Genomic DNA, 25,596 nt, shown 5'->3' on the forward strand with positions numbered 1-25,596 from the left:
TGTTTTAATGAGCATAGATTGACACGTGACCTGACGCAGCCGCTCCGGAGGCCGTTCCATTTGAGCTCAAAGGCGGCAGGGAGAGGACACTCCGCTCCGTTTTGGAGGAGCCGCCACCGAGGACGTCAACAAAGTGGCCAAACGGAGGACGGATCCTCGCAATTGAGAAACAGCCATTGTGTCTCGTAGAGATACAAATGAAACACTTCCGCACAGGGGCCATAGAATACAGGGGCCAGCAAGACTGAGCCATGAGGTTTGGTCACGCCCCCACGGTCAGTTCTCTTTCCGGCCCTGGCCCCGCCCCCAGAGGATACTTCCGTGTCAAAATGGCAACGGACGAACTATTTCTACTGATGCAAATAAATAGAGTTATTGTAGCAGCATTATGATGAAGGGAAGTGTTCTGGATAACGCGCTCTATAGCGCCACCTGGGCCGTGATAGACACCGCCATTCACACGGCTCTGCAGCTGGCCCCTGCTCCAGGAGAGGTGAGTGCCACACGTAGACTCCTTCCGAAACGAGCAGATTGCTAAGAGCTCTTACGCCAAACCGGATTTGCGTCAGCGTCCGCCATGGCAAGATGCTTCCGAATTGGTAAATCAGTTAGGTTGATGCTAACTATCATGGCCACTTTAGCATAGGGACCTCTGATGCTAACTAACCAGTGATTAGGAGCTATGTGCCATCCCATAAGCCACTGCGCCAATCCCCCACCCCCCTCGGCTCCACCCTCGAGTGATGTATGTGCAACCACTGTTGATTGACAGGAGCACATTTAATAATGAAAATAAAAATAATTAAAAATAAAGATTCTGCACAAGCCAAACTTTATAAAAGTGATAAGTCCATGTTGTCGTCCCCACAGCTCAGTCACATGTCAGTGTTAAAGAGGAAACTCAGTAAACGGATTAAATGCTTTTGTTTTCATTTACTAGAAACTTAAAGCAGTACTAAGTAACGTGTTTACCTTAATAAATCCTCCCCGTAGTCCCTGTGGGGGTAATACAAGTGTTTATGGGATGATTGGAGGGTCTTTCATCTCCCCCTGGTGTCTCTGACCAGAAAACCATGTTTGCAACTTGACTGCCACCGGTGCGGAGAAAGCAATACACACTAATGGAATCACGAAGAAGAAGCTAACACGCTAACGGGCAAAGCTAACTGCGGGCTAACGTCACTTTAAACAGTATTTACAGCCAGGTTTGAGTGAAAAAAAATATTTCCATTGTATAATTGGATGCACAGTAACCCTCTCTCCCTTCGCCTTTCCTGTCAGCGTAGTATTTACTCTCCAAGACAATTAATAAGCTGAAAAATCGTAACTTGCTACTACACCTGCAGTTGCGCTTATGGCCTCTAGGGGGAAGAGTTACTTAGTACTGCTTTAAGCCACATGGATCATTTGCTACTGTAGCTTTATGAAACAGCTGTTGAAATAAAATAACACTAAAGGGAAATGTATGGATCATTTGGATTTTTTTTTCTCCTTAAATGTCTTTGTTTGGACACTATGTTGTTGTTGACACTGTACAGTAGGGGGCGACATGCACTTTTGTTTGGCCTGCACTCCACCAATAACTTTAAAGAAGAAGAAAAGCAGCTGTTGGTGATGTCACTTCCCCTTCACCTGTTTAAGGACGGACGGATTGTGCAAATGCAGCTGAAGCTCTAGTTCACTAACTGCATAGAGGTCTAACAGTCGACCCATGAAAGGTTAAGGAGTTAGTTGCTAATGTTAGTGCTTAGAGGCTACAATTTGATGGTTTCGGACGCAGCCGTGGACTGCAGTGCCACACGTAGACTGTAGTGCCACACGTAGACTGCAGTGCCACACTTGGACTGCAGTGCCACACGTAGACTGCAGTGCCACACTTGGACTGCAGTGCCACACGTAGACTGCAGTGCCACACGTAGACTGCAGTGCCACACGTAGACTGCAGTGCCACACGTGGACTGTAGTGCCACACGTAGACTGCAGTGCCACAGGTAGACTGCAGTGCCACACGTAGACTGTAGTGCCACACGTGGACTGTAGTGCCACACGTGGACTGTAGTGCCACACGTAGACTGTAGTGCCACACGTAGACTGTAGTGCCACACGTAGACTGTAGTGCCACACATAGACTGTAGTGCAACAGGCCTGTGGATTTGTCTGTTTACTGATAAAACCTCTCATCTGTTCTTCTCTCGTGCGGAACCAAAGACTATTTCGAGTGGAGATCGCTCAGGCAAACCGGCCGAACGCAGCGAACACACATGGCGGAGTGGGCTTCTGCCAGTCCAGACCATTCTCTCAGAGACGATTGCTCTCTTTACCTTTCATTCTCTCGGTTTAGCTGTATGTAATATACTGCTCTTGTTTTGATGCGGGTTAACAGTGTGCTCAGAGGCTGACACGAGCCGGTTGTCCCGGGACCTTTTCAGACAGCATGGGCATCATATCAGGGAAAAAAGACCTTCACTTTGATCTAATGAATGCTTTCAAATGACATTACGATAACACTTTACGGTTTAATCTCATCTACTGTAATATGCTCTCGTCTAGTCTAACGTAGTAGTGTGACTTTGAATGATCTAAATCAGTAGTTCCCAAATTGGGGGTTGTGAGATGATTTCAAAATAAGATGTTCATATTTTTATTTATGACATTGAATTTAATGTATTTTTGCTTGAGAACAATATACTCTACTGCAGTCGTTACCAAAGAACAAAGTGCTGCAGCCCCCTTAAATACAACTGAAGATTCCTTGGAGCCTCCTGAATAACAAATGAATTCTATGTTTTAATTTACAGCTTTAAATAACATATAAAGAAATAGGCTTAAAAGACCGATGAGAAGTAGTCAGTCCCAGAACCCACCACTCTAGTGAAATTAAGCCAAACATCTATATAGTGTCCAAACAAACCCTGAAAATGCTAATTATATTTTACAGTGGGAGGTCCCGCGTTTTCCCCCCCTGAGTCTAGTGATTTTCAGGGTGTGTGGGAACTCCTGGTCAAGACTACCGGTATTCTGTGGCTTTCCAACTACTTTATGGTTCTGTCTTTAAAACCTGAGCAAACCTTGACTTTGAATATTTTGAGTATATGAATCAAGTTGTAAGTAAGCCTCAGCTTTGTTTGAGGCCAAATAAAGGAAACAAACATTTCTAATGAAAGTCCAGTTCTGGATCAGTACTGGGCACAATAAGCTCCCTTCTCAGGATGAAGGTGGGTTCCAAAAAAACGTGCACATTTTGTGTTGTTCACGTAGTCTGTCAATCTCTATTTTATCTTCTTCATCTTATTGTGGTAAAATAAAGTACTGTGGACACTCGCAGTCTAATAGTAACTATAACGAGTGTCTGTTCAGAGTTGTGATGCAGTGGAGATGTACAGTATAATAAATATCCACACAGTTAGAGAGACACAATTTGTGTTGGCTAAATAATATTGTTGTTATGTGTTACCCATAAGAATAAAAAAACATGAAATAATTCTTTCTTTTTTCTCATTGCAGGAGTCTGAAGGAATGATAGTAACTATGGTGGCTCAAGAAGCAACCAGAAAGATCAGCAACATATTTGTTCAGTTCCTGAGGCGTGAGACCCGGGCCCTGAGGAGCCAACTGGAGCTGATGGAGAGCCAGATGAAGAGCAACCCACAGAATCAGAACAAAAGGACTCAGTGGAGGAGTAAGAGTAAGAAGAGTAAGAGCACTGACCGGAGGACGACACCAAGCCCACAGAAAGGTAACCATAAAAGATAGATCATATAGTATCCTCCTTCACCAAAGATCAACCACAGTGACGTCTCCCACTGTCTCTGCAGGTGCAACAGTCCAAAGCCTGGACGAGGACTCAACAGGCCACGCTGAGGATGACCTCAGCACATTCAAGTGCCACATCTGTGACAAGACGTTCAAAAGCAAAGTCTCCCTGAATAACCACAAGCGGCTACACAGTGCTGCTAGATCCTTCTCATGTCCCACTTGCGGGAAAGCATTCAAGAAAAAGTCCTACCTGAGCGCCCACCAAGCTGTGCACAGTGACACGAAGCCTTACCACTGCTCAGAGTGCACACAGAGTTTTCGAAGTAAATTTGCCCTCAAGTGCCACGAGCGCATCCACACTGGAGAGGAGCCCTTCAAGTGCTCCCAGTGTAACAAGGTTTTCAAACAGAAGAGGTCTTTGCAGTTACATGAGTCTGTGCACAGCGGTAGAAGAATCCTCTGTGAGCTCTGTGGAGCCAGCTTCACCTTTCAGCAGAATTTGAAGCGCCACATGCGCCTCCACAGCGGCGAGCGACCCTACAAGTGCCAGATCTGTGGTCAGAGCTTTGTCCAGAACAAGCTCAAGGCTCACATGCTCATCCACGGAGCACCCAAGACCGCCATGTGTGACCTCTGTGGGCGCACCTTCCTCTACAACTTCCAGCTCCAGAGACACAAAATGATCCATGAGCCGAGCAATGCACGGGGCGTGAGGGGTGCGGGCCGAGCCAGAGGTCTGGCCAGGGCCATACAGCGCAGAGTGATAGTGCGGACGGACCGGAGCACTGTGGACCTGACTCCCTTTAGCTGTAAGACCTGTCACCGCTGCTTTGAGGACAACAGTGCTCTGCTCAAACACCAGCTGGTCCACTTCAAGAAGAAGCAGTACGAGTGTCACTTATGTGAAAAAGCCTTCTTCTACAAAGCCACGTATGACTACCACTTGCGCCTGCACTCTGGAGAGCGGCCCTTTGAGTGCGACATGTGTGAGAGATCCTTCATCAACCACCACTCCCTCAAATGCCATAGATTGCAGCACACTGGGGAGAAACCCCACAAGTGTGAGCAGTGTGGGAAGGCCTTTCGAGTTCACGCCAACTACAACAAACATCTGCTCATCCACACAGGACACAAGCCGTACGAGTGCGAGGTGTGTCATGTGCGTTTCCGTCAGCTCGCACACGTGCAGTTCCACATGCAGGTGCACACCGGAGAGAGGCCGTTCTGCTGCAGATTCTGTGGCCAGGGCTTCGCAGACTCCCGCCTGATGAAGAAGCACCGCTGTGGACTCAACACTGAGCTGTGGACCAACCCGATGGAGTAGTCTATGTGATACACAGGTGTACACTGTAGAACCATAAGAACTCCTGGAGGATTGTCGTATACCCATGACAAATGAAATAAGTATCTGTATAAGTCATGAGCGAGTTATTTTTGTGTTTTATCTCTGTCTCTGTTGGATTGTTGCCTTGTGACGCTCGGCATACAAGCAGGGGACAATGTGTAACACCCATTGTAGCTATCTCCACAAAAAATGTTTGACTGACAGCTGATGCTTCTGCTCTGTGTCTGTGAGATTAGCATTAGCATTAGCATTAGCTGCTGTCACTGTGAAGCTACAAGAGGAAACTGAAGCTAGTGGATGTTTCTTAGTTGCCAGGATCCTTCCTCGGGAGTGGGCTCCTCCAAAACAGAGCTGAGTGTCCTCTTACCACTGCATCTGAGGGCTTTTTTTTCTTTCATTAATACATTACATAAGTACAACAGCAAAGAGGAAACAGTGCCAGGGGATACAACATCTTACCAGAGGAAGATATTTAATTTATTAATTTTTCAAAAACAACACCCATACAAAAAACATTGGGAGGAGCCAGGTTTAAGATTATGCTTTTCTGGGATATGCATTTTCACATGCCCTGTTATTTTTAATTGAATTCATAGTAGAAATATATAAGTTAAGAAAGAAAAGCATTAAAGTGTGTTTTTTGTCAGCCCAATTCATTTTATGTAAGTGATACTTATCCATTTTTTGATCGAAGTAGATACAGGCATCTTTGGCCTTTAAAATGATTAATTGAGAGAGATAGTTTTGAACATCAATCCAAAATATTTGAACGATGGTCAAATGAGCTGGAACACCCACTGTAGCAGTCTACAATGGGTGTTCCAGACCAGGTGCCTTTCCTCATAAAGGCGTCCAAATATGGAGACAATTTTCAAAAACACGAGTGTGATGTTGCTCAGTAGAAAGGACTTTCAGCATAAGAAAAATGTTCTTAACATAAACGCAACCTACTGAGAATGAGAATCACTGAGTCCAACATGGATGGACTTCATTTCGGTCATGGACAACTTATATGTGACAAGGGGACTTCAGTGGAGAGTAAAAGTGTTTGTATCATTCCACATTAAACCTTGTACTGTTTAGACTTGATTTAATGGCTGGTGTACAAATCACCCCCTGATCCAAGATACACGTCTTTGTTAAGAAGAGGAAAAGCTCCTGTCGGGTCAATAAACTCACCTCTGACTGGATTCAATGGATATAATGATTGTAATATGATTGTGTAGGACTAAAAAGGCCCAATTCATCTTCTTTTTTTTTTTAAATAACTACATAATAAGTCAGGGGGGGGGTCTAAAACTTTTGAGTGACAGGAACAAGTATATTAAATATGAGGGTCTGTGTTTTGAGAGTGAAATAAACAGAAGCAGGAAGGTGAGACGTTGCGGGTGAATAGAGAAAAAAATGTCCTATGTTTTTGGTGACGAAATCAGAATGATGGATCGAACCAGGTTTAAATGTAGGCTATGGTTTGATTTCTTTTACATATTAGTTAAAATTAAAAATTTATTCTATCTCTCCTCACTTTGAAAACGCACATACTATCACTTTAAAAGACCAAAGTGGTCCATTATTTAGATCTAGGATTGGCCCATTTCGGAGCCGCCCCGCCCTGACACTAGGTGGCGGTAAAGCACCAGAGCCGTTGGTTGCCACGCCGCTGCCATCACAAACCCAGAAGAGGAAGGAAACAAACAAACAAACCCACAGCACCGCGGGGTTTACGGTGACCTCCATGTGAGCCGGAAACGCAGTCCTACAGCTGGGTTGACAATGGCGGACGTAGAGGCTCAGGTGGCCAACATTCTGGAGATGATGGTCAGCGCTGCGGTCTCAGAAGTGTCCAAAGTTGTGGACGGCCACGCCGGGGGCAGCGTGAGCACAGCCGAGGCCCAGCCTGTGGACCAGAAGGTGAGGAAGCTCGGGGGAGATCTGTGCCAAGGACCGGACAGTTGTCACTGATGTCTTTCTGGTGTCTGTTTGCCTCCAGGTGTTCCATTTAAGTCTCATCATGGCGGCTCTGGCTCAGGACGCAGTGGAGAAACTCTGCCAACTGTTCCAAGAGGCTAAGGTACTGAACTAACTAAAGAGGGGCATCTATCACCGCTGAACACTGTGACATCATGTGTATGCACCCCCTGTGGAGTTTTCAACCACAGGTTCATCATCATTTCTTCGTATAAATCTGCTGTGTTGCCATGTCAACCCTGTCTGTCCTATGGCTCCCGCTTCTCCCGTTGCTGTTTCATCACAATAGTCTTTACTGTTGCATTATGTTAAGGAGATAACTTCATAAAAGGATGTAAGGCAAGGATGACATTAATTTCTTACACTTAATAGAATATTACTCACCCAAACATTTTTCTTCAGACACCAGGAACTATGAACAATGTGCCACTTTCTAAATTATTACGCTAATTATATTTTTGTCAGATTTTCTAAATTGTAAATGCAAATGAGAGTCAGCTTCATTTTCAAGTCTTTAACAGTTAATGTGATTGGAAAAAAAACTCCCAATAATAACAGTATTTTTTCAAAATGTCGTCTGTTGAATTTGCAGCATTAGGAGATCATATTTACTGAAATCAACATCTATTTCAATCAAAAGCTTCAAAATTCTTAAATCCATTAAACTTGTGAGTTTTTGGACAGAATATCCTCCCAGAGCTGCTGTTTGAATGAAAACTGCCTCCCACCCTCATAGATGTTTTGCTTGTTGATGCTCAAAAGGTTTTCAGTAGGGTTGAGGTCAGGGGAGGAGGGGGACGTCTGAACGTCTGAACCGAGAAAAAATGTGAACCTGTTCTCAAACAATGGCAATAAAAACTATTCTGATTCTGATTTGAAGTGAAATGTTTATTTAATCACCTGACATGAATCCAGCTGAGCAGCATTTCACTTGTTGAAGAACAAACTGAAGGGAAAATGCCCCAAGAACACATTAACAGTAGAGGCCTGGGAGAGCATCAGGGATGAAACCCAGCGTCTGGTGACGTCTGTGCCTTCTAGACTTCAGGCTGACTACAAAGGATATGCAACCAAATATGTACCACAGGAAATAGTCTGATTTATAATTGTTGCTTTGTCTTTACCTGATTACTTTTCAGTGGTAATTCTCACACCTTCAGGGAGCCTAAAGGGGCTGACCAGCTCTCTCCCCATGATTCCAGGCCAAAACATGACCCCCTGGCTTGTTCTCTGACAGTTGTGTTTGGTGGTGCAGGTGGGTGAGGTGGAGGAGCTGCGCAGGAGGTTGGAGACCACAGAGAGTGACCTCCGGCTGGTCCTGGAGAGCCAGGAGAAGCCCAATGGACTGCAGAGCTGTCGGCCCTCCAGCGAGCAGTGCCGTAGAGGTTAGAATGAGACTGTTTGCCACATGCTTCAGCCGCGCTCCTGTAGCGCTGAGCCATCTCAATTTAAGGCACTAATCTATTTTATTTTATTTTATTTATTTGACAGGGACATGTACAGGAGCATTAATTAACATATGATTAATATGCTTTGTACCAGACTTTAGCTCTTGGAGCTCATTTCCATCTGCAGTCCCCGAGACAGACAATTACAAAACACTACAAAAAGCATAATAAAATACAGTTCATGATATTTACAGACAGTATTTACATTTATATACAATTTTTAAAAAGTACATTTTATTAAAGGGAAAACTTGTTCCTCTATAGTCTATACCCACCCCTACCCTTCTCAGATGTCACATTTAGTTGTTGCTGTTGTTGTTTTCTTTAATGCTGACATGTTTGATTTCCCAGAAAATGTTGTTTCACACCCAGGCAAAATTGTTTTATGTCTTTGCATAGTTTTAGTGCAGTAGGAATTTTGTTCCATTCTGAGATAGTTTTAAAAGAAAATGCCGATTGTCCTAATGCAGTTTTTCGTTTTGGTACATTGGCCATTGACTGTTGACCTTGTTGTTCTGACTCTGATCAGATGTTAATTGGACAAACGTTTTTAGTGGTGGAGGTGCCACATTATTAACAATCTTGAATAGTAATTTTAGATTGGCTCACTTAACTATATATTCAAAATTGAGCAATCGGTTTTGTTTGTTTGTTAGATTTGGTCCAAACTCAGTCCAAACTTTACAAACTAATTTCAAACATTCCAATACTTGACTGGGAAGAGTTTTAAGAGCAAGTTTCAGGGTTGTTTTTCAGGACCGTTATCACAATAACGCTAGCTGCCTGCTAGTTCTTGAGCGAATAAAAGGTTTTATAATTAGTAACCATACCAACTTTATTTTTAAAGCACTTAAAAACTTTACAGCTTGGCAAAATTGCTGTATACAAAAAATATATACATAATCAAGAACAAACATTTTCAAAGGCAAGAGAAAAAAATATGTATTTTAAAAAGTGACTGAAAACAGCTTGTTTAAACAGCTTTCATGCTTAGTTAAATCCATTTTGACACACAAATTTGTCCCAACTTTTTTTTACAAAGTCATTTAAAAAGCACAGGTCAACTGAAGGCCAGAGCTGCTGGGGATTTCTCCTGGTTTAGATTCAAGAAGTTAAAAGACATCCAGGATTTCAAATCAGTTTTTTCCTCTCAAATGTCTACTGTAATGTATTGTCTAATTTACTGAAGGAGGATAAAACCCAATTTCATTCCACTGGCAGGATAATATCAGGTATAAGTAGAGGTAAGATTTTAGGGCCGGTTTATTGAATGCCTGGAGCTATACAACATCAACAGGACTCTAAGAGCCTTCATTGCAAACTCGATGAGGTTGTGGAAAACCACCCTTGAAGCCAATGGCAAGCCACTTGTACAAGTCTCCATCAAATGTGGCATATTCCAAGGAGACGCCCTGTCCCCACTGCTGTTCTGCATAGGTCTGAACCCCCTCAGCCAAATAATCAACAAGACTGGGTATGGATCCCGACTCAGGAACGGGGCCACCATCAGTCACCTCCTCTACATGGATGACATCAAGCTGTACGCTAAGAATGAGCGAGACATCGACTTACTGATCCAGACCACCCGGATATACAGTGCAGACATTGGAATGTCATTCGGACTAGAGAAGTGCGGTCGGATGGTGACTAAGAGAGGGAAGGTAGTCCACACAGAAGGGGTCTCACTCCCAGAAGGAACAATAGCAGACGTTGAGGACAGTTACAAGTACCTCGGAATCCCACAAGCAAATGGCAACCTCGAAGAGGTGACAAGGAAAGCGGCTACGGCCAAATACCTCCAACGAGTAAGGCAGGTCCTAAGAAGCAGCTCAATGGCAAGAACAAGTCCCGGGCAATAAACAGCTACGCCCTGCCAGTAATCAGATACCCTGCAGGAATAATAAGCTGCCAAAGGATGAGATACAGACCACAGATGTTAAGACACGAAAGCGCCTAACCATGCACGGAGGGTTCCACCCCAAATCCAGCACCCTGAGACTGTACGCTAGCCGTAAGGAAGGAGGCCGAGGACTAGTGAGTGTGAGAGCCACTATCCAGGATGAAACATCCAAGATCCATAAGTACATCAAGGACAAGGCTCCAACAGATGACGTGCTCAGTGAATGTCTCAGACAATGGGGAACAGAAGATGAGGTGCTGGAGGTCCCGTCATGGGAGGACAAGCCCCTACACGGCAGGTACCACCCAAACATAACTGAAGTGGCTGATATTCAGAAATCCTACCAATGGCTAGACAGAGCCGGACTAAAGGACAGCACAGAGGCTCATCATGGCTGCACAGGAGCAGGCCTTGAGCACCAGAGCAATAGAGGCCCAGATCTATCACACCAGACAAGACCCCAGGTGTAGACTGTGCTAAGAGGCCAATGAGACAATCCAGCTTTACATAACTGCAGGGTGTAAGATGCTGCAGGGAAAGCTTACATGGAGCGCCATAACCAAGTGGCTGGTATAGTGTACAGGAACATCTGTGCAGAGTATGGGCTGGAAACCCCAAGGTCAAAGTGGGAAACACCTACAAAGGTGGTTCCAAGTACAGACGGACAGAATGGTAATGGCGAACCAACCGGACATTGTGGTGGTGGACAAAGAGCAGAGGAAAGCTGTTGTGGTCGACATAGCAATACCAAGCGACTTCAATATCAGGAAAAAGGAACACGTGAAACTAGAGACATACCAGGGGCTCAGAGAAGAGCTGGAGAAAACCTGGAGGGTGAAGGCATCAGTGGTGCCCGTGGTCGTTGGGGCACTCGGGGCAGTGACCCCCAAACTGGAGGAGTGGCTCCAGCAGATCCCAGGAAATACATCAGACATCTCGGTCCAGAAAAGTGCAGTTCTAGGAACAGCAAAGATACTGCGCAGAACCCTCAAGCTCCCAGGCCGACTGTAGAGGACCCGAGCTTGGAGGAAGAAGAGACCGCCCGCGAAGGATGAGGAAGAGTTTTTTTTTTCTTTTTTTTGTGTACATTTTTTTTATTACTGTCAGTATAATCTCAAATAAAAATCTAAGCTATAGGTTTAGACTATTGGATATAAAATATGATTATACTTGTTCCTGCAGCGCTGGGAGGGGAGGGAGGTGGTGCGGGGGGCGGGCGCACGTGCTGCTTGTTGGCACCTACACAGAGAACATTGCTATTCACTCTTTCTCTCAGGACAGCGTTTAACTTACACTGGATAAATCAGCAGTTTGGTTCCTGTTCCCCCGTGAAGCAGTGGCGTTTGTGTGAGGGGCTGGTGCTTTATTTACTGTGCAAACTTAAACTCACTGTTGCATCGAAGCTCAATGTCGATGAGCGAAATAACATTCGTCTTTTTGTGTGCTCTCCTCTGATTCTTATTCATGGCTCTATTTGGTCAGATTTGTGTGGAGTCAGAGCCTGCCTCACAGCAGTGCCTGTTTGCTGAGCCCACTGCACAGCTGAGTGGATGAGAGCGTGAAGGAGGTGGGGGGACATGCTTCACTTTTTTTATGATTCATATTTTATCAAATAAATGAAGATCTACAACTTGTGAAAAGTCACAATCTGGACATTTAATCACAACGTGGCAGAAATGACCATGCCCCAGTAGTCGATGTTCTTTGCTTAATTCAGCCAAAGCCACAGTTGTGTTTCATAAAACACGCATTATATAAAAAAAAACTAGCCTCTGTTTACTTAGGATTTCTCAGGAACTGAGGCATGTCGAATTAAACCGTCTTCACCTACTGAGAGCTTAGAGTCTCATCTTTCAAACGAGCCATAGCATGTGTCCATAGCACTATAGTAGTCTATATAGTCTATAACATAGAATACGCTGTGGTGCTACAAATATCATAAAAAATGGTCTGGATTGTTGGCACTCAATAGCTAAATCCCAAAAACAGCACGGCACTCAATGTGTTAAGCAGGAAATTGGCCATGAAATCAGGCATTGTAGCACACAACAATCCCAAAAATGCCTGTGAAGACTGTCCAATGTTTGATTATTATATTAGCGCAACTTTGTTCAGAAATATGTCATCACTTAACGTTGGAAGGATTTATGTATATATTAATCGTTCCATATTCAGTGTTTGTATTTCACGGACACTTTTGCTAAAAACAGGACTGTGTGGAACTTTGCTAACATTTCTATTGTGTCCCGTTTCTTAAAGGCATTGACATTGGTTCATATTTTAGCCTTTCCAAAGTTAAGAATAGGCATTTATATGATATATTGTACCTCTACCACTATGGACACAACGCTTCGATTCAGTTAACTCCGCCCCCTCTCTCCGCACATACAACTTTACCGTAATACAAGTAAACAGCAATAAGTGAAGTTACTTCACGGTGCACTTATAAGGAGTTGACATCTGCAACACAGCTTCATAAATGGCTAACACACAAGCTAACACGCGTTTTGATAAATTCACCACTCTGGTCCATCGCTGTTTACATTTATGGAACTCGCGTTGGTTATTAAAGTTAATCCACTTTGATTCTGGTGAAGGTTCACCAAACATCCATCAGAGACAGTCACAGAAAAACAATATTTTGGTGATAGTCGCTGAATCCCAGAGAAAAAACAACTTCTGACGAGTGGCCTCTTCTTTAGGAAGGTTGAATAAAGTCCTCGTAGCCAAACGCGCTTCTCTTTCTCCGTGACATTATCGTTAAGTAAGCAAAAAGAACAGGTGTGTCCAGAGTAGGTAACGAGCTCCATCTTCAGCTGCAGCGCAAACATGACTGATCTGTTCAGACGCTCAGGGGATGTGTTTGTTTTGGCCCCAGCTGACCTGGAAGCACCTCGGGCACATCCTTTTTTTTTTTTCTTTTTCCTTTATTTGTGTCGGGTATCGGGCCGATACCACATGCTTGTACTCATACCCCTACTCATTCATGAGGTCCCGATACCAGAAACCGATACCATTTGACGTGGCGGGCAGCGCACCTACGAGGCGCAGCTCTCAGCTGAGGAGAGAAGAAGCCACAAACTGGAGAATACTTTAGTGGAAATACAACAATCCACATAGAGCTGACTTTATTACAGACTGCGCTCTCTAAATCAGAGTCTGTGCTGAATGCTAAATGCTAAATGTTGTTAGTGCTGCAGCGTGGAGTCTGCAGTGTTTACAACATACAGGCTAACGTTGCTAACTCGTGGCTAGCAGTTTTGGCCATTATGGCGCTGTTTTATGCCCAGGGGTTTATTCATCTGAAAAACTAACCCAGAGACTAAAAAATCCTCAGAAAATCCAAATTAAAGACATACAGCATGTTTATATTGAGCCAAAATGAGCTGCAGCAGAACAATGAAAACGCTGTAGTTACTCGCTAAGTTGCTACAAACACATGAGAAAATCTACAGGAGCTGAAGTAAAGACGAAAGAGACCATTTAAGTAACATCTCAGTACTATTGTTAAATTAAAACACATAAATGAATAAAGCACAGGCATTGGGAGCTTTTGGACATGGGCTGTTCTGTCTATGATGGACAGTGCAATAAAAATTAAAAATTATATTGAGTGAAATAAAAATAAATAAATAAATTCTAATATAACTGTTCTTAAATGTGTCACCTACTTTACTTAAGGAAATGTACATGAGTAAATTTACTAATTTACAAAACAATCTGCTGTGAAAAAAGTAAGAATGTTGAAGAAAATGCCTTGTACTCGTATCGGTATTCGGTATTGGCGAGTACTTAAATCCAAGTACTCGTATCGGTTTTAGAAAAAGTGGTATCGGTGCATCCCTACTTACAACAGAAATAACAAAAAAGCTGGTTTACAAATTAAAATCAGGCCCTAAGCACAGAATTAAGACATTACATGTGACGACACAACTGAGCAGGTCAGTCGTTCACCAGCAGAGGGCGGAGCAGCTGCTCAGAGCAGGATTCAGGAGGATTACTGAGAGCTGCATGAATGAAGCCAAAAACCACTCTGGGAGTGTTTTTGATAAGGAAATAGTATAACAACATGGTTAAAAGCCCCAAAATGTCGATTTTGCATGATATAAGACCTTTAAAATGATATGAACTGCAAACTAGAATGCGATAATGCTCGAAGACTTTCGGACTGCTTTGAATGCTGACTTTGGTGATGCTCCCTGTGCTAAAGTGTGTGTCCTCTGCAGTGGTGGTGATCTGTGACACGGCCCTCAAACGCATGCCCTTCTTCAGACACTGGAAGTCCAGGAAGGCAAGTGCTTTTTATCAATTCTTTATTATTGATTCTTGTAATGAAGTTGTTTATTTCTGCTGACAGCTATAGGACTGCTCACTTATCCAGATTCTCCTAATTATATAGAGCCAATTGTAAATGAAGACTTACGAGCCAGTCACCACACATCAAATGTTTCACTCAAAGCCAAAAGTAGCTGCTGTGTTTGATCTGTCATTGAATGTGTGGTGCTTAAAAAGGAAAGTGTTTTATTAATAGTTGGTGGTATTTTGTTAACTGAATAGCCTTACAAGTAATCGATCTGTTGACCACCAACTACAATGTCAAAACTTTGTAACACAAGTCACAATGTCAAGTTTAGTTTAGAAAATCTGTCTTTTCAAACAATAAAACACAATTTATATGAATATGATATGAATACATGTCTGATGTTGCATATTCATGATTTATGTAAATTGCACTCTATCACTTTATACAAACCAGTGCTTTTTTTTTTTTTAATACAACTTAAAAACTATTTTTTCAAATACAGGCAGTATCCAGAGTGCAGGATCCCTGCATTTCAGTTGCAACAAGGACCCCGTAACACCAGCATTTTTGCCAGACCTTTAAAGTTTTTTGTTTTTAAATAATATATTTATTCACGGGTTGCCCAGCATAACATCAGTACAGCGAAAGACACACACACACACACAAAAACACTCCGCACTTCCCGGGCCTATCCACATGAAAAACGAAGACCGTCACAAAGCTCAAAGCCCTCTCCTCTTGCACACATGAGCCATGGTCCCAACCTTCTCTTCCCAAAGGCATCCAAAAGTGGAGAAAAACACGCACGAAAAAAAAATATTGTTGGATTGTAGGAAGGACCTTCAGCCACAAAAACAATATGACAGGCTTGAAAATTCAACCACTATAATAAAAAAATTAAAAAAACAGTAAAAAAAAGATCTACACATTTTCTTCCACAGTCACACTGGCACCAAAACTTACATATTACTGTCTGTTATAAACAGAACCAGTAGTGCACACATTCACTATATAGATATATGGATATTTTACTCATTCCCACGTTAGCGCAGTGTTTCATAGAGTTAGAAGTGGACGCTACATCTGTATTACTCAGCACCAATACTAGCAATGCATGCATTCTTCTCAGTTCATCACATAAACATTTGGAGTTCAGTGACTTGCTCTTAAGTTTTCATGTAAACTGGCTCCATACAATTAGGAAAATCTCGACAAGTAAGCAGTCCTCATGCTAAGTAAATAAACAACTTAATTACAAGAAAGCTAGTGGTTATTGTCCATCAATAACGGTTAGGCCAACGTTCTACAATTAGTTGCTCAAACCAGTGCTCTTTGAAAGTTCCCTCCGATGCCTGGTACTGGAGAGCAAGCTACAAAAACATTCCTACAGCATGGTCACGGAGCCTTCTCTAGTTCAATTCACAAAGGCCCCTGAAGTTTCAAAGCGTCCGTAAACATCAGTAAACCTGGACGATATAGAAAACGAATCGAGTTTTTTTTTCTCTCATATCGATCGAAAAACCTTATTGAATTTTTGTGTCCCTCTCAGGGCGGAGTCCAAAGGGTCACGGCACAGGACGAGGAAGTGGAGCAGGATGGCCCAGACTGGCTCTTGGAGAGAGAGGGGGGCCATAAACTGAGTACTGAGCAGGACAAACAGCAGCTTAATGAGCTGATCAACAACAATATTGACGAGCAGCACGACGAGCAGCGCGACGAGCAGCGCGACGAGCAGCGCGACGAGCAGCGCGACGAGCAGCGCGACGAGCAGCGCGACGAGCAGCGCGACGAGCAGCACGACGAGCAGCACGACGAGCAGCACGACGAGCAGCTCGACCAGCAGAACGACCAGCAGAACGACCAGCAGAACGACCAGCCAGTGGATGGCCCAGCTGACGCAGACGGGTTCATGGATGAGCAGGTCAGAATTGCACCTGTTGCCACATCAGATCACACCACACACGAAAGAACAGATTTTTGTTATTTTAACAAAAATCTTGTCCACACACTATAATTTTGACACCACTATCAATATAGATTTTTCTAATCAACCAACGGTCAGATAATGATCAAAATGTGTTTGAGATTGTAAAGAAACTAAACCTAATCCTCTGTATTTCAGTTTGAATCAGCAGTGGAGCCAGTGAACGCTCACCTGGCCTACATTGGCAAACAGACCGCCTACATTAGCAGGCTTGTGCAGAAGGTGAGGAATGCTTCTGTGGAGAGGGCTGCCAGAAGACGGAGGGGCTCGAAGTCTAAAGTACTCTCTGAACCCATGGAGCCCCTCAGCTGCTCGGTGTGCGCAAAGGTTTTCTACAGACAGAAGAGCTTGGATTTCCACATGCTTGTGCACACTGGTGAGGGAGCAACAACTTTAATGGTCTCTTTCTTCTGGACAACCAGAGAGCAGGGCTGAGAGTCCCAGGCACAGAATATCACACAAGCTTTGTCCCTTATCAGGGTTTGTGCAGAAAACTATATAGTGGTATTAGCAAAGTTTTGAACAGATAAAAAATCAAGCCCTAATGAAATTGAAATTGCCGCTGAGAAACACTGGGAACAGAGTCAGATACACATGGAAAAATCTCTCGCCACGGTGCGCATTCGTGCTGCATTTATGGATGTAATACAGAAAACCTACACTTCGGAGTTCTGCTTTTACAAAAAAGAGGTTTAGATATACTATTTAGCCATGAGGGGGGAGTACACACACTGTTTTAGCCTATTTAAGTTGGAACAGCAGATAATACTCTCAAATCAGATATACCGTTAACAGCAGAAAAAAAGTTGGCTTGGCCTTTCGTTGCTGCACTCAGATTGGATTTGACTAGGGCCGCTTCCCAAAGTGCCTCAGCTTCATCTTTCTCACTATCATTCTTTGCAGCCTTTTGATGCCACAATGGTTTTCACACTATACACACACCTGAGGCAGACCGGATTGTAAAGACACGAAGGACCGAGAGGAATACGCTCTTATATTTCTAACACTGAAGGGTAGCAATTAGGGAAGTCCTGATCCAATTTTTTATAACACTTCATGCTGGCTGATACCGATCTGATATAGTCTTTTCTTATTATATTATGTTATATTATTATATAATATAAATTTTATTTTCATATATATTATATCCTTTGTGTAATTACTATATGCCATAGATCTACAATTTATCATTATTATTACAAAGTCTATTACAGGCCGATGCTTTTATAAGCATGTACATTATGTTTAATTTAGAAAGTAGAGTTGAGTAATATTAAGTTTAAAATGGAAATTTTCCAGTTTTAGAATTTTACCATTTGAGGCTCTTTCAAGAACAATGGCAAAGCAGCAGATAATATTGTTTCGGCTCTATCTGCTCTAAAGGTATTTTTCAAGTCTATTGTATATGAACACTAGCCTGGCTAACACCAGACTAAAATCACAAGTGATATTTAGTCTGGGGACCACCAATTCATTTTCTCGTAGGAGAGGTGTGGTTTACGATCGTCCATAGTCGTTTATTGGGCGATACGAAAAAAAAAAAAAAAAGTCTCATGCGTCTGCACGTAGCCCCAGCCAATCATATCATCGTATGAGATGACGTATGACGTACCCGCTGTAAACTTTTGAGCTAAATTATTTAGAACAAGGTCTAAAGCTTGATCAAAAAATACCATCGTGTCTGCTGCTGTCATGTTGGATCCGTAAATAAACTTTTTTTTAAATTATCCGTAAATAAACTACAAGCTTCCGTATATCGAATAGCGCGTCATCGTCTTGCCGTCCCTCCTCGCTCTGTGATTGGTTCCCAAATCCACCGGAGATTTGGCCATGGTCCCCAGGCTGTTGTGCAGTTCGAAATAATTCGAGCGCACACAGCAGCCTGGTGTTAGCCAGGTTATATGAACACATGGCTAATTATTATGTATAAAGTGGGTACCTACTAGTGCTGGGCTTTTTTCAGCCCGTGGGGCCCATATTTAGCGCAGGTTCTACCCGCACTGGCCCGCCCCACAATGTTGTTTCTATTTTTATAACCTGCCCTGCGCCCGCAACCATTCAAAATGACACGATACAAATATGATCCGTCTGAAATGACCACAGCTCTCATTCCGTCCAAAAAGGTGCTTGAAAAGAACCGTCCGGGCGTGTCATCCCCTCATACTCGCTCTCCCTCCTGTGCACTGGGATCAGGAGAGGGGCAGACAGCGGAGGTAACGCGAACACACTCACAGGCTTTCATAGGGTGGACAATAGGAGACATTGAGCTCCATAAACGCGTTATCTGGTTCACAAGCTGCAAAACGCTGCTTGTTTTATGAAAATCCGACACATATTTACATCAAAACATGCTCGAACGATGACGAAATAAGTTGTGACTGTATTCAATGAATGCACGTACGGCGGCAAAGAGTGTACGCAACCTGCATTTTTTGACCCGCCCCAACCCGCCCGGTGGGTCAAAGGACAGTTTCATGACCCGACACGACCTGAACCGCATCACTAGTACCTACAAGTGTGCTCTATTCTCCGCTGTTGGATTGGAGTCTGCTGGAGTCTGACTCCTCTGCAAAGACTAAATGACAGTACTGCAAAGGAAACTAGGATCTTTCTTGGCCACTTTGTTTTTAGCGGCTCGCAAAGTCCTCTGTGAGTTAAAAGCTGCTGCCGTTTTGCGTCTGTAGCTGAGCATTAGTAGAGCTGCGGTAAACCTGCAGGCCAGAGCCTTTTGGTCGGACCAGATCCAGTCAATGAATCCGATCCAACCAGATGCTCTCAGAATGCCTGGACCGGCTACTGATACAGATACTGAATATCGGATCGGGATATCCCAACTAGCATTGGTGCTCTATATAGTCATTCCTAGTGTTTTCTGCACAGGTTTTAAACACATTTCTGTTAGCCAAATTGATGTTCCATTTTGCTCTAACAAAATGGTATTGGGCAAGTTGCTAAGCAGTAAGAAAAGAAGCTCTTCGTACTGAATCGAAACGAAATGGTAACAATTATTATTATCTCTCCCGAAGCCACTGATCCATACCAAAACTTCAAGTATCATTACTCAACTTTTGTTTGTTCCACATGAATGGGAGCTCTATGTTCTTGATTACATAAAGGTTTATCAGGTTGTTGTGTCATTGATGGTCTGTGATTGGCAGGGGTGAAGCCGTACCTCTGTGACGTGTGCGGAAAGGGCTTCATCCGTAAAGAGAGCCTGACAACTCACCAGCGCCTCCACAGCAGCGTGCGCTCCTTCACCTGTGACACCTGCGGGAAGTCCTTCTATCTCAGAAACCACCTGAACAGGCACAAAGCCGTCCACACACAAAACAAGCCATACAAGTGTCAGTACTGTGACAAGGCTTTCCGCAACACTGGCAACCTGAAGCGCCATATCTTCCTTCACACAGGAGAGAAGCCCTACATTTGTGACTACTGCGGCAAGGGCTTCATCCAGGTATGTGACTGTACACTGTGTATCAGATACCTACAGAGACTTTACACAGGTGTGTCAGGGGCAGAGGCTTTACACAGGTGTCAGGGGCAGAGGCTTTACACAGGTGTGTCAGGGGCAGAGGCTTTACACAGGTGTGTCAGGGGCGAAGGCTTTACACAGGTGTGTCAGGGGCGGAGGCTTTACACAGGTGTGTCAGGGGCAGAGGCTTTACACAGGTGTGTCAGGGGCAGAGGCTTTACACAGGTGTGTCAGGGGCGGAGGCTTTACACAGGTGTGTCAGGGGCGGAGGCTTTACACAGGTGTGTCAGGGGCAGAGGCTTTACACAGGTGTGTCAGGGGCGGAGGCTTTACACAGGTGTGTCAGGGGCGGAGGCTTTACACAGGTGTCAGGGGCGGAGGCTTTACACAGGTGTGTCAGGGGCGGAGGCTTTACACAGGTGTCAGGGGCGGAGGCTTTACACAGGTGTGTCAGGGGCAGAGGCTTTACACAGGTGTGTCAGGGGCGGAGGCTTTACACAGGTGTGTCAGGGGCGGAGGCTTTACACAGGTGTGTCAGGGGCGGAGGCTTTACACAGGTGTGTCAGGGGCGGAGGCTTTACACAGGTGTCAGGGGCGGAGGCTTTACACAGGTGTCAGGGGCGGAGGCTTTACACAGGTGTCAGGGGCGGAGGCTTTACACAGGTGTCAGGGGCGGAGGCTTTACACAGGTGTCAGGGGCGGAGGCTTTACACAGGTGTGTCAGGGACGGAGGCTTTACACAGGTGTGTCAGGGACGGAGGCTTTACACAGGTGTCAGGGACGGAGGCTTTACACAGGTGTGTCAGGGGCGGAGGCTTTACACAGGTGTGTCAGGGACGGAGGCTTTACACAGGTGTGTCAGGGACGGAGGCTTTACACAGGTGTGTCAGGGACGGAGGCTTTACACGGGTGTCAGGGGCGGAGGCTTTACACAGGTGTCAGGGGCGGAGCCTTTACACAGGTGTGTCAGGGACGGAGGCTTTACACGGGTGTCAGGGGCGGAGGCTTTACACAGGTGTCGGGGCGGAGGCTTTACACAGGTGTCAGGGGCGGAGGCTTTACACAGGTGTGTCAGGGACGGAGGCTTTACACAGGTGTCAGGGGCGGAGGCTTTACACAGGTATGTCAGGGACGGAGGCTTTACACAGGTGTCAGGGGCGGAGCCTTTACACAGGTGTGTCAGGGACGGAGGCTTTACACGGGTGTCAGGGGCGGAGGCTTTACACAGGTGTGTCAGGGACGGAGGTTTTACACAGGTGTCAGGGGCAGAGGCTTTACACAGGTGTGTCAGGGGCAGAGGCTTTACACAGGTGTGTCAGGGACGGAGGTTTTACACAGGTGTGTCAGGGGCAGAGGCTTTACACAGGTGTGTCAGGGGCAGAGGCTTTACACAGGTGTGTCAGGGACGGAGGTTTTACACAGGTGTGTCAGGGGCAGAGGCTTTACACAGGTGTGTCAGGGGCAGAGGCTTTACACAGGTGTGTCAGGGGCGGAGGCTTTAATACACAGGTGTGTCAGGGGCGGAGGCTTTAATACACAGGTGTGTCAGGGGCGGAGGCTTTAATACACAGGTGTGTCAGGGTAAGAGGCTTTACACAGGTGTGTCAGGGGCGGAGGCTTTACACAGGTGTGTCAGGGGCGGAGGTTTTACACAGGTGTCAGGGGCGGAGGTTTTACACAGGTGTGTTAGGGTAAGAGGCTTTACAGAGGTGTGTTAGGGTAAGAGGCTTTACACAGGTGTGTCAGGGTAAGAGGCTTTACACAGGTGTGTCAGGGGCGGAGGCTTAAAGGTGCGTACACACCAAAAGCGTCCACGCCTCCAGCTTCCATGTTAACCCTATGTAGAGGCGCTTCAACGCGCTCCGAAATGCAAGCAAAGCTGTCCGCGGGTATTAAGCGTAGCAAACGCGAGCGGATGAGGAAGGACGCGCGTGAAAGCCACGGAGAACAGCGCGGTGAGCGAACAGGGAGGCCGCGCCCACTGCTTCATGCACTCAAGTAATCCAATCCACACGTGCGTTCATTTATGCCTTGTTAACCAATCAGGGATGCTGACTGGGCTCAGGCGTCACCTGTTACCTGCAACAAACCATGCCCGAGTCGGACTCGGTTCTGGACTTTGTCCCGCTTAGAGGTGGGCCAGAGCGCGGCTCGGTTGCTCGTGTTTGCGCACACGCACGGATACAAGAGGCTGTTGTATGGGCGGGTGCATTTGTAACGTAAAACAGTGAGAAAAGGCTGTATTTATTAAACAGAGCAGCGGCTGCCTCGCTCCCCGACCGCTTCTCTCCCGGGCGGCTCCCCGGACCCCGGGCCACAAACCGCTCGTCTCCCCGACCGCTCACCCCGACGCCCTGGCCGCTTCACGCACGTCTCGGGCTGACTTTACGGGAGAGGCTGCGCTTCTCCCGCCCTGTGTCCGAGCGGGACAGAGGGACGCGCACTTCTCTATTTCTCTGCTTTATTAAAATGGACTATTATATTCACCATAGCCCTTTTTGTTAAACTGTAGTAAAATGCAAAGAAAAGTGGAGTGAAGAGATTTGACAGGGCTCATAGTAGACATTATTTCACGCAGCTGTATAGTTTTTTTTTCTTTCGCATTATGTTGCGCTGCTGCTGCTCACGTACACTTGTAAACAACTCCTCGTGCTCGGCCACTCGGTTCGTTTGTGTAAGTGTGAGCGCGGGCCGTTCGGGGCATCCAGGCCTTTCCTCAAACGAGCTGGAGAGTGGCAGGTTCGGATGTCAAGTGTGAGTGCGCCCTCAACAATCGGTGGCCAGACACGCCTCCTTCACGCGCCAGCAAACAGGCGTTTGTCGCGAGTATGAAGTATGTGAAGCGCCGTTGTTTGGCGTCCAACGAGAGGCAGATGGGGCGTGGACGCGCGTTTGGTGTGTACGCACCTTTACACAGGTGTGTCAGGGGCGGAGGCTTTACAGAGGTGTGTTAGGGTAAGAGGCTTTACACAGGTGTGTTAGGGTAAGAGGCTTTACACAGGTGTGTCAGGGTAAGAGGCTTTACACAGGTGTGTCAGGGTAAGAGGCTTTACACAGGTGTATCGGGGTAGGAGACTTTACACTGGTGTATTGGGGTAGGAGACTTTACACTGGTGTATTGGGATCACAATGTGTAGTTGACTCATTGCCTCTTAAATAAAGATGTCTTTGTTAATTGCTTTCCCAATGATATCTGATTGTGGAGCAGAACGTGACACTGCAGGCCCATCGTCTCACCCACACTGGAGTGAAGCCCTACAAGTGCCACTGCGGAAAGGCTTATACCCAAAAGAACACGCTTCGGTCGCACCAAATGACCCATGACTTTGACATGGCGTGGGACTGCTCTGTCACGTGTGTGGCCTGTGGAGCTTCAGAGTCCCGGGAGTCTATGCAGGACCACCTGATGAGCCACTCTCTGCCCTGCACCTGTGTGCGATGTGAACAGCAGCTCTGCTCTCTCTCCGAACTGCGCAGCCACCAGAAGGAGCACACTGGGGCGAGACCTCACGTTTGTCACATCTGCAACAAAAGCTTCCAGTCCTCAACCTACCTCAAGATCCACATCCATAATCACAGCAAAGACAGTGAGACGAGGCCTTTCCATTGCACTGTCTGCGGGCGCAGCTTCGCTCATCAGACCACCCTCACTTACCATCAGGTACGGTCCCTCGCCTACCATCAGGTACAGTCCCTCGCCTACCATCAGGTACGGTCCCTCGCCTACCATCAGGCAGGGAAGTACCCGTGAGGGCACGGGTACAAAGGGTACGAGGGGAACATTGAACTACAACTACCTACTGTAATAACCACAACTAACATTAGTAAAATGTAAGCACGTTTTACTAGTTCAAAGAAACTTTGACGTTTCTTTGAACTATAAAGTGCAATATTAGTAATGTATTATTATTATTAAACAAGATTATCCACTTAATGTGTGTCTACTTGAGCAATCTGTTTTCTTCAAATTTAAATGAAGTGTAGAAAATGAGAGCAAAAGCCGTTCCGCTAATGATGCAAGCTCCATTTGGTAGATTCTTTTTTCTGCATGTTGTTTTTTAAGAAAAAATGCAATCCAGTCAAAATCCTAAAGACGTCCATGTTTGTTTTTGACAGTTGACTAATTCAACTGTGTATGTGTCTGTGTGTGCTTGTTTGCAGGCAGTGCACTCTGGGGAGAAGCCTTACACCTGTAGCACATGTGGAAAGAGCTTCAGTAACCCCGGCAACGTTCACCGGCACCAGCTCGTCCACACCGGGGAGAAGCCCTACAGCTGCCAGGTGTGCGGACGCAGCTTCAACCAGAGCTGCAGCCTGAAGGCCCACCTGCGCACCCACACGGGACACAAGCCCTACATGTGTGACCACTGCGGCAAGGGCTTCTCCGACCGCCGCAACTTAAAGGAGCACAAGTGCCGCCCTGTCTGACCTCTCACTCCAGACTGGTGCCTCGTTCACTTTGATTACTGTGGGCCTAAGAATGTTTTTGTACACAACTATTTTGATAGAAATTAGTGAACAAAATTTTAAAAAGCAGTGGATTTGATCTACATGTGCTGTGGTTCCAAAAAGAGATAAATAATCTGAAGAGGGCACTGCTGAATTGTCAACTAAATGCGCATATCTTGGACATCAGCTACCTGAGTGTGCGATGCTGCTCTCTTGAAGATTTTCTCCAACATCTGCACCTCTGATAGAACTTTGGGCGTTCATTGCTTCTCTTTCTTACTTGGAAGAGCCATTTGCTTGTTCTCATTTATCTCATGTTTGTTGGGAAAATAAGAAATGCAGGTCATTACAAAAAAATGGGGTTTATTTGTTCATTGCATTTTTAATCCAATCTCCAGGACAGGGACGGACTTTGAGAATTGGCCTCAGCTAAAATGTTGTAATATGTAACGTGGGCTTGATTGCTTGTCCCTAATTAAATTAACCAGTAAAATGCAGCACAGTGTGAAAAACACACCAAAAAATGCTTCCACTGGTTTTTCACTCTTGTACAAGTCAAAAATGAATAAGTGGGTTACTTCTCCCACACATGGGCCAAACAGAGAAGAGGAAAAAGTATTTTGTGTACCTTGCAGCACCAGTGATCCTTTATTCAGTGCAACTGAGTAACAAGGACAGCTTCCTGAAGTGGGATGGAAACAGTCTGCATACGGACTGCATTTAATCACTTTACAGTTATCAGTTTAACAGGAAATTATTCTTACTATTAAATCTATTAAATGTGTGTCACCTAAAGCTAAAGTGCCATCTGAGGATGCATTTAACACTAATTGTCCATGTTTCTAGTGTCATTTTGATGTACACCCTGCTCTGAGTGATGAAACATGTTCTGAGTGCATGGCATGTGTGGAGATCTCTCAGATAAGGCCATACTGAGCGTCATATCAGCTCTGACTCTGCTCCGAACC

General features: G+C 45.2%; 3 protein-coding genes across 3 annotated transcripts in view; all 3 read left to right on the top strand.

The window, feature by feature from the left end:
• LOC306968139 (uncharacterized protein) overlaps nt 1–25,596 on the top strand; it is a gene marked incomplete at its 3' end in the record, with an annotated part of 87,910 nt that overhangs the window by 6,621 nt on the left and 55,693 nt on the right. The window lies entirely within an intron of this gene.
• LOC306974121 (uncharacterized protein) lies at nt 262–5,194 on the top strand. Its single transcript, XM_079571265.1, has 3 exons — nt 262–493; nt 3,505–3,736; nt 3,816–5,194. The coding sequence occupies exons 1-3, from the start codon at nt 389–391 to the stop codon at nt 5,078–5,080; spliced, it is 1,602 nt and encodes a 533-aa protein (XP_079427391.1). The 5' UTR covers nt 262–388; the 3' UTR covers nt 5,081–5,194.
• LOC306972965 (uncharacterized protein) lies at nt 6,813–24,712 on the top strand. The gene is made up of 10 exons (XM_079569728.1): nt 6,813–7,012; nt 7,092–7,172; nt 8,325–8,454; nt 14,644–14,708; nt 15,922–15,935; nt 16,200–16,641; nt 16,843–17,080; nt 19,863–20,161; nt 23,388–23,840; nt 24,341–24,712. The coding sequence occupies exons 1-10, from the start codon at nt 6,875–6,877 to the stop codon at nt 24,605–24,607; spliced, it is 2,127 nt and encodes a 708-aa protein (XP_079425854.1). The 5' UTR covers nt 6,813–6,874; the 3' UTR covers nt 24,608–24,712.

The sequence above is a fragment of the Gobius niger genome, assembly GCF_951799975.1.
Source record: "Gobius niger genome assembly, chromosome: 1".
NCBI classification, from domain to species: domain Eukaryota; kingdom Metazoa; phylum Chordata; class Actinopteri; order Gobiiformes; family Gobiidae; genus Gobius; species Gobius niger.

Coding starts and splice junctions, on each gene's coding strand:
- LOC306974121 (XM_079571265.1), top strand. CDS start 389: ATGATGAAGGGAAGTGTTCTGGATAACGCGCTCTATAGCGCCACCTGG. Junction 494..3,504: donor TGGCCCCTGCTCCAGGAGAG/GTGAGTGCCACA, acceptor TTCTCATTGCAG/GAGTCTGAAGGAATGATAGT. Junction 3,737..3,815: donor GACACCAAGCCCACAGAAAG/GTAACCATAAAA, acceptor CTGTCTCTGCAG/GTGCAACAGTCCAAAGCCTG.
- LOC306972965 (XM_079569728.1), top strand. CDS start 6,875: ATGGCGGACGTAGAGGCTCAGGTGGCCAACATTCTGGAGATGATGGTC. Junction 8,455..14,643: donor CAGCGAGCAGTGCCGTAGAG/GTTAGAATGAGA, acceptor TGTCCTCTGCAG/TGGTGGTGATCTGTGACACG. Junction 20,162..23,387: donor GCGGCAAGGGCTTCATCCAG/GTATGTGACTGT, acceptor ATTGTGGAGCAG/AACGTGACACTGCAGGCCCA.